The sequence below is a fragment of the Apteryx mantelli genome, chromosome 3 (genome assembly GCF_036417845.1).
Source record: "Apteryx mantelli isolate bAptMan1 chromosome 3, bAptMan1.hap1, whole genome shotgun sequence".
NCBI lineage: Eukaryota > Metazoa > Chordata > Aves > Apterygiformes > Apterygidae > Apteryx > Apteryx mantelli.
The window spans coordinates 54,126,347-54,142,964 of NC_089980.1; the positions used below are offsets into that span (position 1 = coordinate 54,126,347).

The 16,618-nt window shown below is 43.9% G+C and overlaps 1 protein-coding gene across 2 annotated transcripts in view; it reads right to left on the bottom strand.

Annotated features, from left to right (window-relative positions):
- Nucleotides 1-16,302, bottom strand: part of FRMD1 (FERM domain containing 1) — a 48,110-nt gene extending 31,808 nt beyond the window's left edge. For both annotated transcript variants that reach the window (XR_010883881.1, XM_067294729.1), the window contains exons 1-2: nucleotides 16,212-16,302; nucleotides 1,829-2,009 (exon numbers count right to left, since the gene is read on the bottom strand). Coding sequence is in view for 1 of the 2 variants with exons in the window: in XM_067294729.1 (XP_067150830.1) it covers nucleotides 1,829-1,927 (99 nt within the window). In the remaining variant the exon portion in view is untranslated. The remainder of the gene's footprint in view (nucleotides 1-1,828; nucleotides 2,010-16,211) is intronic.
- Between the last annotated feature and the right edge of the window lie 316 nt (nucleotides 16,303-16,618).

Genomic DNA, 16,618 nt, shown 5'->3' on the forward strand with positions numbered 1-16,618 from the left:
GGATAAACTGCTCATGCAAGTATTAGGGATGGCAAAGGAGTATTTCCTGACAGAGAAGGCAGAAACCAGGGACAGGATCTCTTCACTGGCCGTGTCTCAGCTACAGGGGGAGGCCTGTCCAAAACCCTAGAGCTTGGACAGACCCATGCCTGTCACATCCTTTGGAAATAACATTAAGCTTGCAATGGGAGCAGATGCATGACACTGTACTTAAAACACCAGCCAAGGGCATGCATCAGGGCCAAAACAGAAGGAACAAAACCAGGAAGTATTTCAGGTGTCTCTGGTTCAGTCACCACTTGACTCATGCCAGCCAAACCAGATGGTGATGGCTGAACCTGTTAGTGCCTCCAGCTGTCTCCCCTTCCCATCCTGCCCTCCCCCGCACTGAGGAGGAGATCCCTGCTTCAGGGATGATAAACTGCAGTTATTCACGATTTACCATTTGCACTAAGCACTATTTAAATTTAATAAGGTGGAGCGTGACCAAGCAGTTCATGAACGGTTGCATTCCCAGCTCAGACACATGCATGATGAGGGGACAGAGCAAGGGAGACAGTACAGAGTAGTGACTGCATCAGCTGTGCCTGCACTTCTGCATGTGAGTCAGCACCTTAAACAAGGCAGGGCAGGCACGACTATCTGAGATCTTTAGCCTCTCTGATAAAAGCTATAAACAGCTGAGATTTAGGGTCAGTTGCAACGGACCATTACCCTGACCTGGGCACCTGCCTCCAAGAACTTAATTACTGTGGCTTGCATAAAATCTAGCAGATTGCAAAAATCTGAGTCTCCACATGGACTGAATTTGAACTGGTGATCTAGAAGCACAGAGCCCCAGATTTTGCAGTTAAAGACTTGCTCTACCCAGTCCTTATGGCCATTTCTGTTAGTGATGCCACATTTAAGCATAGTAGGTAGGAAAATTCCTGCATGTATTTTAAAGATTAGCATGCATACTTTCAAAAGCCACATTTCCAATCATGTGCTTAAAATAGCAGCTTACTGTATCTGTCTTCTTCCCATCCCACAGGAAAAAAAAACACAAAAACAAAGCAAAACCTCACCAACCCACACATAGTGCATGCACACGCTCATAAGAGAGCACTAAACGTTCAGGCCAGCTTGTCATGTGAATTTGAAGTGTGCTCTGTGAGTTCAGTACCTCACAAGTTTAAAGAGCAATCAGTAATACACAAAGGGGCACTGCATTGTAGTGGATACCGTGCCATACTGGCAGCCAACTGACCTGGCTCTGCTATCACTTCTGTATACGTACTTACATGTTTGAAGCTACGATCAAAGAAATGAAATGACTTACCTCTGGTTTGTGTGTGTACAAATACTTTAGAAAAAAAAGTAAATGGCTGTCCACCTACCTCAAAGTCTTTGAAGAGATCTACAAAGTATTAAACCCCAAAACAGCTAAAATGCCAGAGCAAACAGAGACATGCTCCATATTAGGCACACTTGCCAAGTCTAAGAATCAAGGCATTTCAGGTTCAATTTTAAAATCATTCGATTGTTATTTGTGGCAAAAACACTCAGAGAGAACAAAAAAGGATTAAAAAAAGAGCAAAGGGGACCCTCTATCCCAAAACATAACCAGGATGGACTTTCAAGAAACTGTGTGTTTTGAAACTGCTCAATTAGAAAATGGAGCACCAATTACACTAAGCTGGCTAATAGTCTTGTGGTCAGCAGACTATCATGATGCCTTTGAGAAAACAATAGAAGCTAGCAAAATCAGCCCAACTACAGCCCTGGCTATTCAAATGCAGTTGCAGCACTGACGCCAAGACCTCAGCAAGAACTTCAAATCACTCACCCCAACGGTTACGCTGAGCTGCTCTCTGTTGGGCAGAAAGACGCACATGCTCCGACACTCCTGTGGCATCTTGCTGGCCAGCAGCGCCTTGCTCATCATGGGCAGCTCCTCATGCCCACGCCAGCAGGCCTCCAGGGAACTCCTCTCCGCACAGGGGTCAGGCTCCCTTCATCCCACGTACCTGCTGAAAAGGTAAAAGCTTCAGTGCCACGCTCCTTGGAAGAAGGCTGAGAGCATCAGTAAGAGCACACAGCCCACATTTAATGAGATGCTTTCCTCTTTATTCTTAAGGAAAAAAAAAAAAGAAAAAACAAGGGGAAATAAAAAAAACAAACAGAAGCGTCTGAAAAGGCTGCATACAGAGTCATCGCCACAGGTTATGCCTGCATTAGTCAGCCCACTTATTGATTATGGGCAGTCATGTTGCCCTGGAGGTGGGAACACAAACCAAAAAAACCTCTCACAATGAATCCCTGTATAGGGCTGTCAGGTGGCACCTGCTATGAGTTCTCATCTCCTGACTCATTCATTTTACCACCCCACACTTAATGTTTCTAACAAACTCACAGCGTAAACTAGGCAACCTTTAAAATAACACAGGAATCACAGGAAAGAGCCATAAAGCAATTAAATCGACTTAGAATACCAAACCAGAAATGAGATTTCAAGACACAAACAAGTAATAAAACAGATGACACAACGGACTACTTCCTGAAAAAGCATATGGGGACGGGGGGAAAACAGCCCATTCTTTAACTGGGATACCTCACTCTTGGTGAAAGTAGAGAGCGTGCCTATGTCAGTGAAGAGAACTCCGGATTTTATTTGAATCATCTTTCCCCTCACTCCCTCCTATCCCTGGGAAACCACTGTGAGACTATGCATAAACTCAAAGGGAAAAAACGTGCAAACTTGCAGGAGAGAAAAAGTTGAGCCACTGTTTGATAATTTTTTCAAGACAAATACTGCCAGCTTCTTCCTGGAAGTTGAGGCTAAGTGGCACAGTTGTATGTTCTTCAGTTAAGTGTAAAAGCTGCTGAAATTGCAGACATAAAAATGCAGCAGTCTGGAATAGTTACATAAATATCTTGGAGCTGAAGTTACAATAACAACTACAAAAATAAGAGACCAGAAATTCAATTCATGCCCAAATGCACATAAGCCAACATCATCTTCACGTTATAGTTAGGTTAAGTACAGTTTCCTTAGCAATTTGTGATATTTATTTGCAGCCCTCTCCACCCCAATGCTCTCCAGTTCAAGCAAACATCCTAGCGCACCTGGCAGCTGCAGATGGAAGATGCATATGCACCACTTGGCTGGTTTATTTGTACAGCTCTAATTGACAAACTCCCTCACAGCAGAACACGAGGCAGTTGTATCTATATCAGTATGCTGACAGACCAAGAGCTAAGAGACGACAGCCAGCCCCAAATCCTTTTCCATTCAGGCAGCTGACACTGTTACAGAGACATCAGGGTGTCTTAGGGAGCTTGAGCTCCTCCATGAAGATGTATGGCCAAAGCAAGTCCAGCACGAAGGGAAGAGGCTCTTTGAGGGAAGGTTATGGACGAATGGTGGCAGAGATCTGAACTAGCACGACACCAACCAGTTATGGAGTCCAGGAAATGCATAGCTTGAAAGACTTCAGCCAGCATGTCCTGCCTTCTAACTCTTGAGCGCACTCCAAGCCAGGCCAAGAGGTAGATGCTCACAGCAGAAATGGCCATGGGAGTTCAAGGTATTATGGCTTTCCCAGCTGCCTGTTACCACCTCTCTGCCAGAGGTCACACACAACCTCCAGCAGACTGTATACATGCTCTTGGTCCATCTTAGTGCCAGGCTAGCTTGGTCTCCCTGCTGAGGCTACGAGTGCAATTCACCACAGGCAGGCTGAAAGCAGACATGGTGCCGAGGCTCCAGAGGTTGTTCTGCACAGAACCTGCTCCAGGGCAAATCAGACAACTACAGAGAGTCCAGACTTAAGGCATTTACTACTGGCTCCCAAACCACCATGACCACACAGAGTATGAATCCAGCATAAAGCTCATCCTAACAGTTCAGATTGGTTTGAAAAGCAGAGTGCATTAACTTTGTATCAGCAGGCTTTCTGTTAAGCAAGGTAGCACCTATCTCTTTAGAGCCAGCAGAAAAGCAGTCAGCATAACCTATCATGCGCCTTGATAAATCTGACAGAAATGAAAGCCTAGCTCCCTCCTTGAATTGGTCAAAATACCGGTGGGTGATCTGGCACTGCACTGGTCCAGTACGAAGCAGGACGAACTATGGCCTCACACTCAGCAGAACTGCGGCACTAACCAACCCGTCTGCTCACAGCTCTTCACCAGCCCTTTACAGCAGGTACCTACATCAGTAAGCACATTACCTACCACAACACCTACTATCCCTTGGGGAGGGAGCTGATCACAAGAATCTGCAGGTATCTTGCCAAGGGCTAACTCTTCCTCTATGACAGCATCTAAGTTTGCAGAACTTGTTTCTAGAGGATGGGCCCCATCTTCAGTGCATACTGCAAGGCTCCCCTTCTCTTGCCAACATATTAGTATTATGCAAAGGATGGGTAGGAAAGGGATATTATATACCCCCCCTAGCAGAGCCTATCTTGCCAGGGAAGGGAGTACAATAACAAGTGATTACTAAACCAAGCATTACAGACAGTCCACAGAGACATGGATGTGCCATCTACTAGCTTTCTGTGGACTATTCCTTCTCCAGGTGGCTACCTTACTGAGAAAAATGGCAGTGTTTCTGGTCTCCCCAGTGAAGCTGAAGAGGACAAAATGGAAGGTTGCTAAGAGAAAGCAGAAGGGAGCAATAGGCATCCTTTTCGTCTGTCCTTGGCCTGGTTAAGCCTGCCTCTGGACCCAGGGGAAGCAATGCCACTACTACCTCATGCCTGAACCGTTGCATACTGTTTCTTAAAGAAGTCAGTAAGAGTCTCTCTGACACCTGGTCTACACCTCCGAGGTCAATGACAACATGACGACCTTTATTACCTTCTGCCATATACAAGATTTGATGCCAGCCAGCAAACCCCAGCCACTCTGAATAAAGTTACTCTGACACACAACTTATTTCTGCCAACAAAATGCAGATGCCCTTGACTAGTGCAACAATGAAGGTGCTGCTGCCTAGCATGTGCCCAGAAAGCTCCCATGCAGCACGTCTCAGGGAAGGTGCGTATCCCAGCAAAGCAGCAGCACACCAGCAGTACGGCACTCACCCACAGCTCACTGCTGACACACAGTACGTTTTTTGGGGGGGAAGAGTTATAAAGTGATGCAATAACTTTTCCTCAGCATCTTCCAAAATGGGTTCAAGGATAACAAAGGATCACAAGCAGCAAGGAAGCAGGTCATTTTATACTAACACAGAGAACATACACCACAGAACAAACATTCTCAAAAGAAAATTTTGCATCTAATTTATATTTATCTTAAATTCAACACACAGTCATAAGCATTCTGCTTTATAATATCCTCAGACTCACAGAAGGTATTTTTAATCTTGTTGACAAATTAGAGAAGCCAGCACTTTCTTTCAAAAAAGAAGTCAAACAAAAAGACTCCCAATAGCGCTCATAGGATGTCACAAATTAAAAAAAAAAATATATATATAGACACAGAGCCCCCCACACAGACATTATATAAAGGGTTTTAGGCATTATATAAAGGTTTTCAAAGCGTTTAAAGTTGCTTCAGTATTTAAATTCATTTTGTCCTGTTTCAGAGGGAAAAATACAGTGGAAAAACTCTGGCATGGGAAATGGGAGAAGGAAGACAAAGTACAGTTCAGAAAAAAAAACTTTACCCATCTCCCTTCAATTCTATGCGCAAACATTATAATTATTTTTTAACATCAAATACAAGTAAGGATCTGTAAGTGTCATTTTGCAAATACAAAAGCTGTTCCATCCACTTCCTTCCTTGCGCTGGTATGTACAATACTTCCTAATAAAGCATTTTTTATCCAAGTTCTTTATATAGAATCTCTCTTATGAGACATAAATACACAAAAATCGCATTTAATGCATTACAGCTACTGAAAAGAGGGAGTCACTAAAGGGCTTGGGTTTTATTTGTTTTGTTTTTTCAAAACTCAGAATTTTAGTCTAAAAACTAAGACTTTTAAAAAGGAGATTGCTCTAAATTATAAGCAAGCAAAAAAGACATATTAGACTTCCTGGAAGATGACAGATGAAAGCTCCTATCAGATGAAATATTAAGAGAAAATCTCTCATTTATCCTCTCTTATCAATATAATTATATTGACGAGTCCTCTTAGATTCTAGGCCACACACTATTAGCAGCCGTACATAAATAACAGATGCCTACAGAACGACCTGAGGCCCACAGGCCACCGTTGTTATTGTCAGCTGATGTCATATGCGCTATAAAATTTATGAATAGCATAAAAACCTCAGAGTATGAACTCAGGCCTTATGACAGTAGATGCTACACAGTCTCATTCACAAGAGGAGATGTAGCCTAACGAATGCATTCATACAGCTTATGGCACAGTTCAGAAAATAAGGCTAAAGAAACAGCCTTAAGAACACGCATACATACTGCTCTTTGGACAACTCAGGAAACTGAAACCCAGCTCCTCACAGCCTCTATAAAATAAAGCTTCTGGAAAGCTTCCTATAATCTCACATTTGTTTTGTCCATTTGAATTTTTAAGAGAACAAAGATTGTGGGAGAAAGAAAGTGAGAAAGAATGGGGAGGTGTTATTCATTTTATGTTTTAAAACAACAAATGAGCCCCTCAACCCTGCAACAGCAAGTAAGAGGTTAAAGAAGCAATGTCCTTAATCTTAAGAGGGAGGTCAAACACAAGCCTAGATCATCTTTCTCTTCTTTAGAGGTATGTTAGAATGTGATAAAATGTAATGAATCATTAACTTGCTAGCATTGATGTTTACACTTTTTGTTTAAGTTGTGAGCCAAGAATAACTGCCCAATGAAAACAAGTGGCCAGAAGGAATGCTCTTACTTAAATATACACAATTTCAGTCTGCCCATATGCCATTCTTTTGTTTACCACGGATTCCAACCTCTTAACCTCAGTTAAACCCTAAAAGCTCCTGCAAATGCACTGCAGATGATTTAATAAAAGCTGAAGTCAATCATCTGCCTCTGGGACACTCTACAGTTTGTTTGTTTTTTAAATAACATCACTTCATGTTTTAGCTCCTGGAGAAGTGCATTTTGAGATGTAATGCTTGGTCAAAGGTCCCTGCAGTCTATCAGTGAAACAGTCAAAGATGCTATTTATTTGTATGCTTCTGGTATCAGTCAGGAGTCTTATTAGTGGCTAGAGTGATAGCACAGTTTATTTAGCACTGTTTATTTTATTTTACTTTACCTAAACACACATGCACCAGAGCTTTGGAAAATAAGTCTGTCATTAATTTCAAGACTCCTCTGTTTAAGCAGCTCAAACACAGTCATAAAAACTAATTAAGAAAAAAGCTAGTCTTCCTCTTCTCTCACCATGTCCTCACAAGCTGCTTCCTAGAATCCTAACAGAAACACAGCATTTCTTTGGTAAAAACAAGAATTGCTTAAGTTTGCCTCAGCAACTGGAGTCTTCTGAGAAAAGAAGAAATTCAGGAATACCTACCTATGGGATCGTTTTGACAGCTTCTTCCTGGCCAGTCATTTCAGATTTACAGAACATTTGCATTCCCTATGTGCACAAGTTACTGGTCAAACAGCCAGCCCACCAACTTACCCAATAATTTTCCAGCTGCCCCTAGAGATGATAGGTTACTGCGCTTCTGCAGGTAAATTTGAAACCTGGCTCTTCTTTCCCCAAAATAAATGCCACCTGAAAAAACAAGCCTCTATTTAGCCACTCATCAGTCACAGGAAGTAACACTACTCTCTTCATATATCGTGACCTCAGGTTCCCAACTTGTACCTGTTTTAAAGAACTAGACCATGCACTGGAGCCAGTTCAGCCACGCAGCTGATACCAGCTGAAACTGTTCCTGCAGACAGTGGTTACCAGTGAAGTTGGTTGCAGATGTGCCTTTATTTTCCTGCTAAGCCCAGTTCTCTAGTGCTGTGTGGTTTTGCTCTTCTTTGCACGAGGACTTGGGCTAACCTGATCTTGCAGAGAGCCAGTTCAGGGAGCTAAACTAGCAGGACACTGCTCCTACTATGGAACAATTTTCTTTCAGCGTAGTTTCCTGAATGAGCACACTGCTGAGTTATGTAAATGCCAGCCGCAGCCTGAGAGAAGGGGTAGGGAAGCTAAAAATAGTTGCCAAGGGGTGGCTCGACAATATTGCTAAGCCAATGCAGTGCAGCAACCCTTGTCTCTCCAGGTGCTGCTCTCTCCCAGGGACTCCCTTCACAGTTCTCAGCCACAGCTGATACTGGGCAATTCCAGAAGATTGTTAACTGCAGGATGTTAGCAGGAAAGCTAACTGAACCACCTCTAATAGCCTATATAACACAACAGCATGAAAGTGACTTGCCCCTTGCTGAATTTGGGGCCACACCATGGTTAGCCCATCTGAAACAGTATTTGGGTTCAAGCTGTATTACAAGTACAGTTGTACTTTATATTAGTCCAGCACCCATTGTAAATGGGTCCTAATCCTGACTTCAGCCTCTTGGTACTGCCACAACTACATCTACAGGGGATAAAGCAAACTGATGAAAGAGCAATGATCTACCAACTCAAAGAAGCAAAATGAAATAAACCCCTCTCATATTAAGAAAAAAAAAGCACAAGTAATTGTGTTTCTCAAGCATCCATAACCTGGAAAAACACTTTGCAAAGTTAATTACAGTAGAACATCTTGGAAAAGCTGGTTTTGCTACAGGTGACAAAAAATGAACACTGAGAATCTTCCTGAGGAAGGCTTACCAGATTGGCCCATTTAACATCCTGAGCAAAACCAGTAAATTTTAGCCAGAAGAGGTATTACAGAGTCCTGTCAAGAAGTATCCAGGACTGTTAAGACTCTTCGGGACAAGCTGGAGCCAACTACATTCTTAGGCTGCAGTTTTGCAAACAGCTTAAGCAGCTCTAATCAAGCCAGCTGTGCAACAAGACAGATCGAGGAACCATCTGGAAACAAACCTGTATTTTGGGGTCAGCCTACATTTAGGCTGCCTTACACTGATCGTGAAACAGCCTTAAAAACTGGAACTTCCATCACCTACATATTTATCATCTCAGAGACATACTGTAGGACACCAGTGCTATCTGTAAAACAGAGTAATACAGGGCCTGAACAAGTAAAAACGTACAGATGGTATGTATCAGCCTTTCCCAGCATCATGATCTTAAGACCATACACACCTCCTCTGACCATTCTCAGAGATGAGGAAAATTTCTCTGGTAATATGAAGGGGAAGAAAAATTGTGTTTCAGTGGTAGAAAGTGAGACTGAAGCTAGATAGCTTTATGCCATGGCTGCAGCAGAAGTGAAAAATGCCACCCTCTCTTCAACAGCCAAAACAACTAAGTCATGTCCTGCAGCAAATTCCTAGGAATGCATTGATTTGTCAACCATATCTGCCTCTGCATCATCCCAAGACTAGCACTACTCATCTAAGGGCAAGGACACCACAAGGTGGATATGTACTGCATTCAGTACCCATATGCTGCTTTCAGGTTGGAATACACAATTGTTACCTACTTACAGAACAAGGCATGCTAAGACCACCTCCCAGTCACTTTAGGGTTCTGAAGGACTGGATCCCAGAAAGGATGCAACTTGGTTAGCCACAGGACAGATGTAACACTGGCAAAGACAATTGGATTTCAGTCCACAGATGTGGAAGAGGCAACCGCAGCTAACCTTCTCCATCTGCTATCAGCATCTGTTAGAACTTAGTGTACTCCTTTTGCAGGGATGGGATGTGGGCCCTTTCTTCTGGGATTTTCAAAAGGAGCAATGGGAAACACCTCCAAAAATTTCAGAACTGTGGAGCCCTAGCAGACTTAGTCTTCACCTCATATCTTTTGGGACAGCTTGGAGAATTGCTCAGCATTGCTCTTAAATGCCAACCAACATCCTTTTTCTTTTCTTCCTGTACAAACAGAACTCTCTGATGACACTGAGCTTTAACAATAGAGAGGAAAATGCTTTGTTGTTAGTCTTCATTGCAGGATTAGACACAGCTCTTAGGCATGACTGCCTACACTCCGCCTACATGCTGCAAAGTCTTCCAGCCTCAAGTAAAGCAGCGCCTTTAGCTAAGGACACATACTGGAACATGAGGTACACTTAGGGTTAGTAACTCTTCTGCTTTGCATTGTGCCTCCTACAACAAGGCCAGAATGCTCCGAAAGAAGAATTCTCCCAAAATTCCCCGGGGCCCTAGCTCACAACCTGGGACCATGCCGCTATGCTACTTTATCTGTACGAAGCCCTAGACCTTATGCTCAAAGGTGCGACAGCTTTCCTACCCAGTGATAATGCAGTGTTCTCTAGTAGCCAAGTAAAATGACATGTGGTTTGGGACACACATCAGACCCTACTGCTGCAAACTAGGCTGCAAGGAGAGAGAAAAGGCTTAGCATAGCATGGAGCAGCAAAGGCCATGCTCCTGGAGCACATGGAAGTGCAACAGCAGGATGGCAGCAGCAGCAAGGAGGCTGTGTGGGCAGGACTGCACAGGGTGGCTGCTGCGCTTCCATCCGACTCTCCCTCTGAGAAACAGCTCCTCAGCAGTTTACTCCTGGTGAGGAGCTCAGCATGAATCACCTGGACTTAATCCTTCCCTGAAACCAAAACTGAATTCAGGAGTCTTTTGAGAGAAACAGACAACAAGCATTAAAGCCCCCAAGCAAAAAGGGACAAACTAAGATCTCACAGGGACCATTAGGTTTTCCCCATCACTTTTAAGTGAGTGACTTTGTATTTTTGTACACAAAAACATACAGCCTTTTAAAATACATTATTTTACCAGAAACATGCAAAACTTAGCAATATACATGTTTGAAACAATATCCAAACAATGAAGCCTGCAGCTACAGCATGCACCTCCTCTTTCAGCATGATGCTTTCCTTGGAGGACAAACATCCTCCTGCCAAAGGCCTGAAGAGCAATGGATCAGCTGGTCCTGTCTTCCCCTTGATTGATAATGTAAAAGTAGCATTACACCCAGTGTGCCAAACTACCAACATGAAGTATTTCACCATAATGAATTTATTTATTTCTATACAATCTATAACTGGACTCCTTTTACTGATTAACAATCATTTATAGGACTTCTTCAGACTTCATAAATCAAACACATGAACTGAAGTTTAGGATTTAGTGGCAATTGAAAATACTGATTGACTTAAGCAAGTGCAGAAGCATATAAGAAAGAAACATGGGACAGTGTGCAAAGCTGCTTCTGTGTCCATTACACAGTACAAAAGCAGCTGCAAAGAAAGTCTGCTCATAAATGCAAAGCTCCTGTTTATCAGCTGGATGACCAAGACAGTATCACATTAGATTAAGAAAAGCCCATTGCTTGGATATCCATTCAATAACAGCAAGCTTGCCTCTAATCAAAAACATGGACACATCTCTTTCAGTACAGATCCTTAGAGAAACCTCATGCACAGGAAAACACATGTGGAGCCAGGAGTGCAGTACAGAAGAAAGCATTAGGCACAGTCTGATACCTCAATGTGAAGGAGAGTAACAGAAAATACTTCTGTGTTTGGCACTACAGTGCTCTGTCTGTGCACTTCTGCCAAGTAGTGCAATCCTTCTTTAATAAAGACTGTTCTTCTTCTGCATTTATGTGAAACAGGAGAGGCAAAGCATGAATGGAGAGTCACAGCAAGGTCTTTAAAATAGGGGAGAAGGAGGCTTCGTTCCCTGCTACTATAACTGAAAGGAAGCTTAGGAAGTGCAGGAAAAGCACTAAACAGAAGGACCTGGCCTCGCTACCAGCAGCTCAAGAGAAAGGCATCTTCCCGTATCATGTAAATTGGAAATGGATGAGATCCCATCACCCAAAAGCCTACGGGCTAATTCTCCAACTGGAAACATATTCCTTTTTTCAAGTCTACCAAGTCTATAAACAAGATTTCTCCCAAACAAATCTATTATACTCTTGGCTTGCCTACAACAGCTGAGAGACACTCCTCTACAAGACTGACTTTGCAGAATTTGTTCCACTGTGATGACAATGAGATCTAAAAATCAAATATTTTTATATTTGAGCTGGGCCAGACTGAATTGGAACAGACCACCAAACTACCCAAAGTATTCTGCAGAGCTGTCAAAAAATGTGTGGGTGCATTATTCCTTCATTTCTACCCTCACCAACTAATATCTTATATCAGCTCAAGAAGTAACTAGACTGTAAGTCTCAATTAAAAAAAAAAAAGAAGCATCATTATAACTTTACAGGCAATACCTGGAGTTGCAGGATGAATAAGAATAGACATGTTTTTATCAATTTATCACATCAAGAACTCTTCTGAGCAAGAATACTAACAAGTTAAAACTAACCAGTTACTAGGAACTACTAACCAGTTACTAACTAGTTAAAAAAAATTTAGCAAACTTCCCCAAAGGAAAGAGAAACTTCCACTGGTGATCTTATAGCATTTCAATCACAGCCTAAATATTCAGACCAACTATTCAGATTCTGCATCAGTCTCTCCCCTCCCCCCCTTTAAAAAGTACAGCTAGTCTTGAATCAATATTCTTATCTGTCCTGAATATGTTCATGTAAAATGGAGGGACTTCCAGAAAGAATGGATATAACATAGCCTGGAACACAGTTTGCTTTCATTACAAGTGTGAAAACACCAATCTGCCAAAACTCTGACAAAATTAACACAAACAGCAGAGTATTTAAGATTAGATGCAACTTCAAAGACTATACATAGTACTGCTAGAAATTAACTTTAGCCAAGGATGGGGAAATAGAAAGACAAAGCTCAAAACAGAAACATAAAACATATAAAAATAACAAAAACAAGCGGCTCTAGAAAGAACAGTCTCTTTTTGTGGTGGTGATGCTGCATTTTGCAAAAAGAGGAAAGAGACAGCAGAAAAGAAGGACAAATTAACTGTGAGAAAAAGGTTAAGGGAAAAAAAAGAGTGACTACTACTAGTCAGAGGACTTCTGGGCTGAGTCCACAGTTTGTCCATGTTCGGTTACTAACTACAACAGTAAGAATTAAGGTATTACTGCTAAACAATACTAAGATAATCAAGGAGCAGCACTGTAGCACAGGAATTTCTGCAAGAAAAGAACTGTAACCCTGGAGCACAGTAGGCATGCAAGTAATTTACATTATCTTGAATTAGTCTAGCAGTAGGGCAGCTACTTTATTACAATAGTTAACTGATATGGAGTTAATCACTGGATTTGTACACTTTTTACCTGAAGCATTGGGAAATGAAGAGAGTGCTATAGCTTCAAAGAAGGATCAGCCCCTACCTGCTATCAGAAATCTTCCTCTACCATCAAAGATTAAAATTACATCAGAAAAACACCTGTAAATACAACCTAAAACTTTTTAAGAAAAAGTTATACAAATTTGTTGATTACTGGTATATAACTAAATATATTTTAATATATATGGCATAAACAACAACAACAAAAATCCTTAAAATAAAACCCTGTCCAAAGAGTACGGGCTGTATTTCTTGGTAAATGACAGGAAAGAATTGCTACAACTTATGTTCTTTAATAGCATTTTGTAGATTTATTTTTGTTTGTGCTTATCCTTTTTCTTAAAAGGTCACCTCTGCAAAAAAACATTTTTTTCCCCTTTGGATTCCATTTTCTTCTGGTTTGACATTCCTCATGTGAAGTCAAAACACTGGCTACTACACAAATTCTTAACAGCACCGATGCTGAAAACAGAACATTCTGATTAACAGTGCACAGTAATTAAATGGGAAGAATAAACAGAAAAGTGAGGACAACATATTCTGTTGTCATTCCAAGTTTTCCAGGAACAAAATAAGAAAAAAACGCCTAACAAATGCACAGGAGAACAATATTCAAAAAGTTTCTTTTTGAATATTTCCCCAGAAATAATCAGTGATAGAAATAAACCCTCGCTTTCTTTGGATAAAGTCTTAAAAGGTAAGCATTCCCTATGCTTTTGAGGTATTTATTGTCAAGGCCTGAGTATCACCATAGTTCACTGAAGAAGGGACAAGGTTCAAACAGCACCTTTTGGTTTCCTGGTGTGGTGGAAAAACAGATGTGCGTTGTAAATACCACCTGGGAGATAACCTGAAGAGTCCAGCATTGCAGAGCCAGTAGGAGAACATCTATCAATACAGAGGATGAAGATTTCTCAATACAAGCAGCATAGGAAATGCAGAGACTTTTGATGTAAATCAGTGCCAAGAAAGAACTAAATAGGTGAGAAACAATCAAACACAGACACTTCTGACACCCCCTTCTCCCTTGTATACATATCTCCTGGGATGCTCATCTCCTTCCCTCATCCCTTCTTGGGCTGGTAGATAAAAGGCTGTCACAGCATTCACCTCAGACCACCCAAAACAGCCCTGGCAGTACTCGAGGTTGCCTCCATACCTCCTTCCAGTCCCCCTCGCTCTTAATGCTGCCTCTGAGGAGATGAAACAAGACACTAGATGAAGACTCAGTGCTTAGCTACTTACCCCTCACTGCGCACCCTCCTCAGCCCTTTAAGCCCCCTCCTCAGCCCTTTAAGCCTCGGCGTCTGCCTGCGCTGTTTAACAACAACATGATGTGACCAGACCTCACTACGGCACAACACTGACGCCGACCTGAGTGGACAGCACCAGGCCCCGAAGCCAGCCCGCACCGGCCACGTCGCTGACCTGCCTTAGCATCTGCACACAAGGCAGCGGCAAAGCAAGCGCCTACTGGGAACAGTCCCAGACCCATGCCATCTTCTAAATTAGTGCTGGGGAGGCATTCAGGAAAGCTTAATTGCCTTGGGGCATGCCAAAAGTTGCTCTAATAATGCAGCAGCAGAAATGGTTTAGTACTGCAGAGTCTGGGAATACTAGGAAATTAGGTGATGCCACAGTGTACCAGTGAGACCAACTGATAGAGGATGACATTGAGGGCTTGAAGAGTTGCCACAACTTCAAGATACTTCAGAGTCCAATTCCCTCCTCTATTTCCAGGTGTTATCTTCTACTCCTTGACCAGCCTAGGTACGCCCTTCACAAGGGTGTGCTCTTCTGAAGACCCTGGCCCCCCGAGAGTCTTAGCTCTGGGCACGTGGCAGCACACAGATTTTTCAGATCTGGGCTCACTGCTACTTCAGCAGCAAAATTAACCGATAATGTAATAAAACTAGAAATTGCTTTTATAGTCTAGCCGTAACTGAAACTTAAACTGGCCACGGCCTCTTACTGACCAAGTTGTGAACCTGTATTTTGCAGTTAGTAATTTATATTTACACCAACACAAAAAAATATAAGAATCTCATATAGTTCAAATTCCAAGAGACTTTCCAAATACCTTCATGTTTGCCGTGCTAATGGCTCATTTATTCATCCTGCAGGACCAGCTGAGTGCTTTTTAAGTCTCACTACCATCAACTCTAACTAGATACCTGATACCTCAAAGGTCAGGAAATGATCTGCTATGGTGAGTCAAACTGAGAACGTATGAATTGCACCATTACGTAAGAATCTGACCAGAATTAAATTGTTTAAATGAGAAATTAAAAAACCCACAGAAACAACAGTAGAACTGAACATATTTTTAAGAACTTTAGACCAAAGACTGAACAGGGGACAAGACCAAAAGCTCCTTCTCTTGGCAAGGTGAGACACTGTCAACACGGCTTGTCGGCAACCCACATCCTTTTCTTAGAAAGCTTCGACTTTAAAATCGCTGAAATGCAAACATACTGCAAGGTATACGAACAGCAGCACAGTCCTATTAGGAATCTGCACCTGTTCACAGGGAGGCTGAATAAAACAAGTGCTCCGTGCTCGGACACAGAGGCATATTTCAGGATTTTAGGACACTCTTGCCTTGCAGACAAACTGAACGACGCAGCTAGACTTACAGCTAGTAGTTGTAAGCTAAGTCTGGTGTGAAGCAGCACCTGGGGGAAAAAATAAACAAACAGAAGCCCTAAATAAACGGCACCTGAACGATTTTCAGTTCCCCGCTGTCCCTTCGTACCAAAACCCTCCCGCAGCGGCAGTGGCACGCCGGGGCAAGGCGCTGCGGGACGCCGCGGCGGGGCAGGCGCACGCCGGGCGCCGAGCAGGAGCAGGAGGAGGGAGGCAGGTGCTGCTCTCCACAGCCCGGCCCGCCCCGGCGCGGCTCCCTCGACGGCGCGGGATCCGCCGCCGTCCCCGGGGGACAACGCGGCGGCGCCGGGCCCCGCACCGGGGGGGCGCTCACTTACCGCGGGGCGGCCGGGGGCGCCGGGCTCCGCCGTCGCCTCCGGGGCAGCATCCAACGGCCGCCGCGCTGCGCCGAGCGAGGCAGCGGCGGGAGCAGCGGGCGGCGGGACCCAACGGCAGGCGCACGCCGGGGCCCCGGCGGGGGGAGCCGAGGGGGGAGGGGCGGGGCCGGGGCCGGCGGCGGGCGGAGCCCAGCCCTGCGAGGCCCCGCCCCCGCCCCGCTGTTTCCCTCGCGGCCACACCCACGTGGAGCGGCGGCGCGCGGCCACCCGCGACAGCCCCGCGCGGGGCTCCCCCTCGCTCCACCCCCGCGCGCCGCCGCCGCCGCGGATTGGCGGAGCCCCGTGGGCAGTGGGCGGGACCTGCGCCCGGCACGGCTGCGGGTTGGCGAACGCGGTTGTCAGTCCGC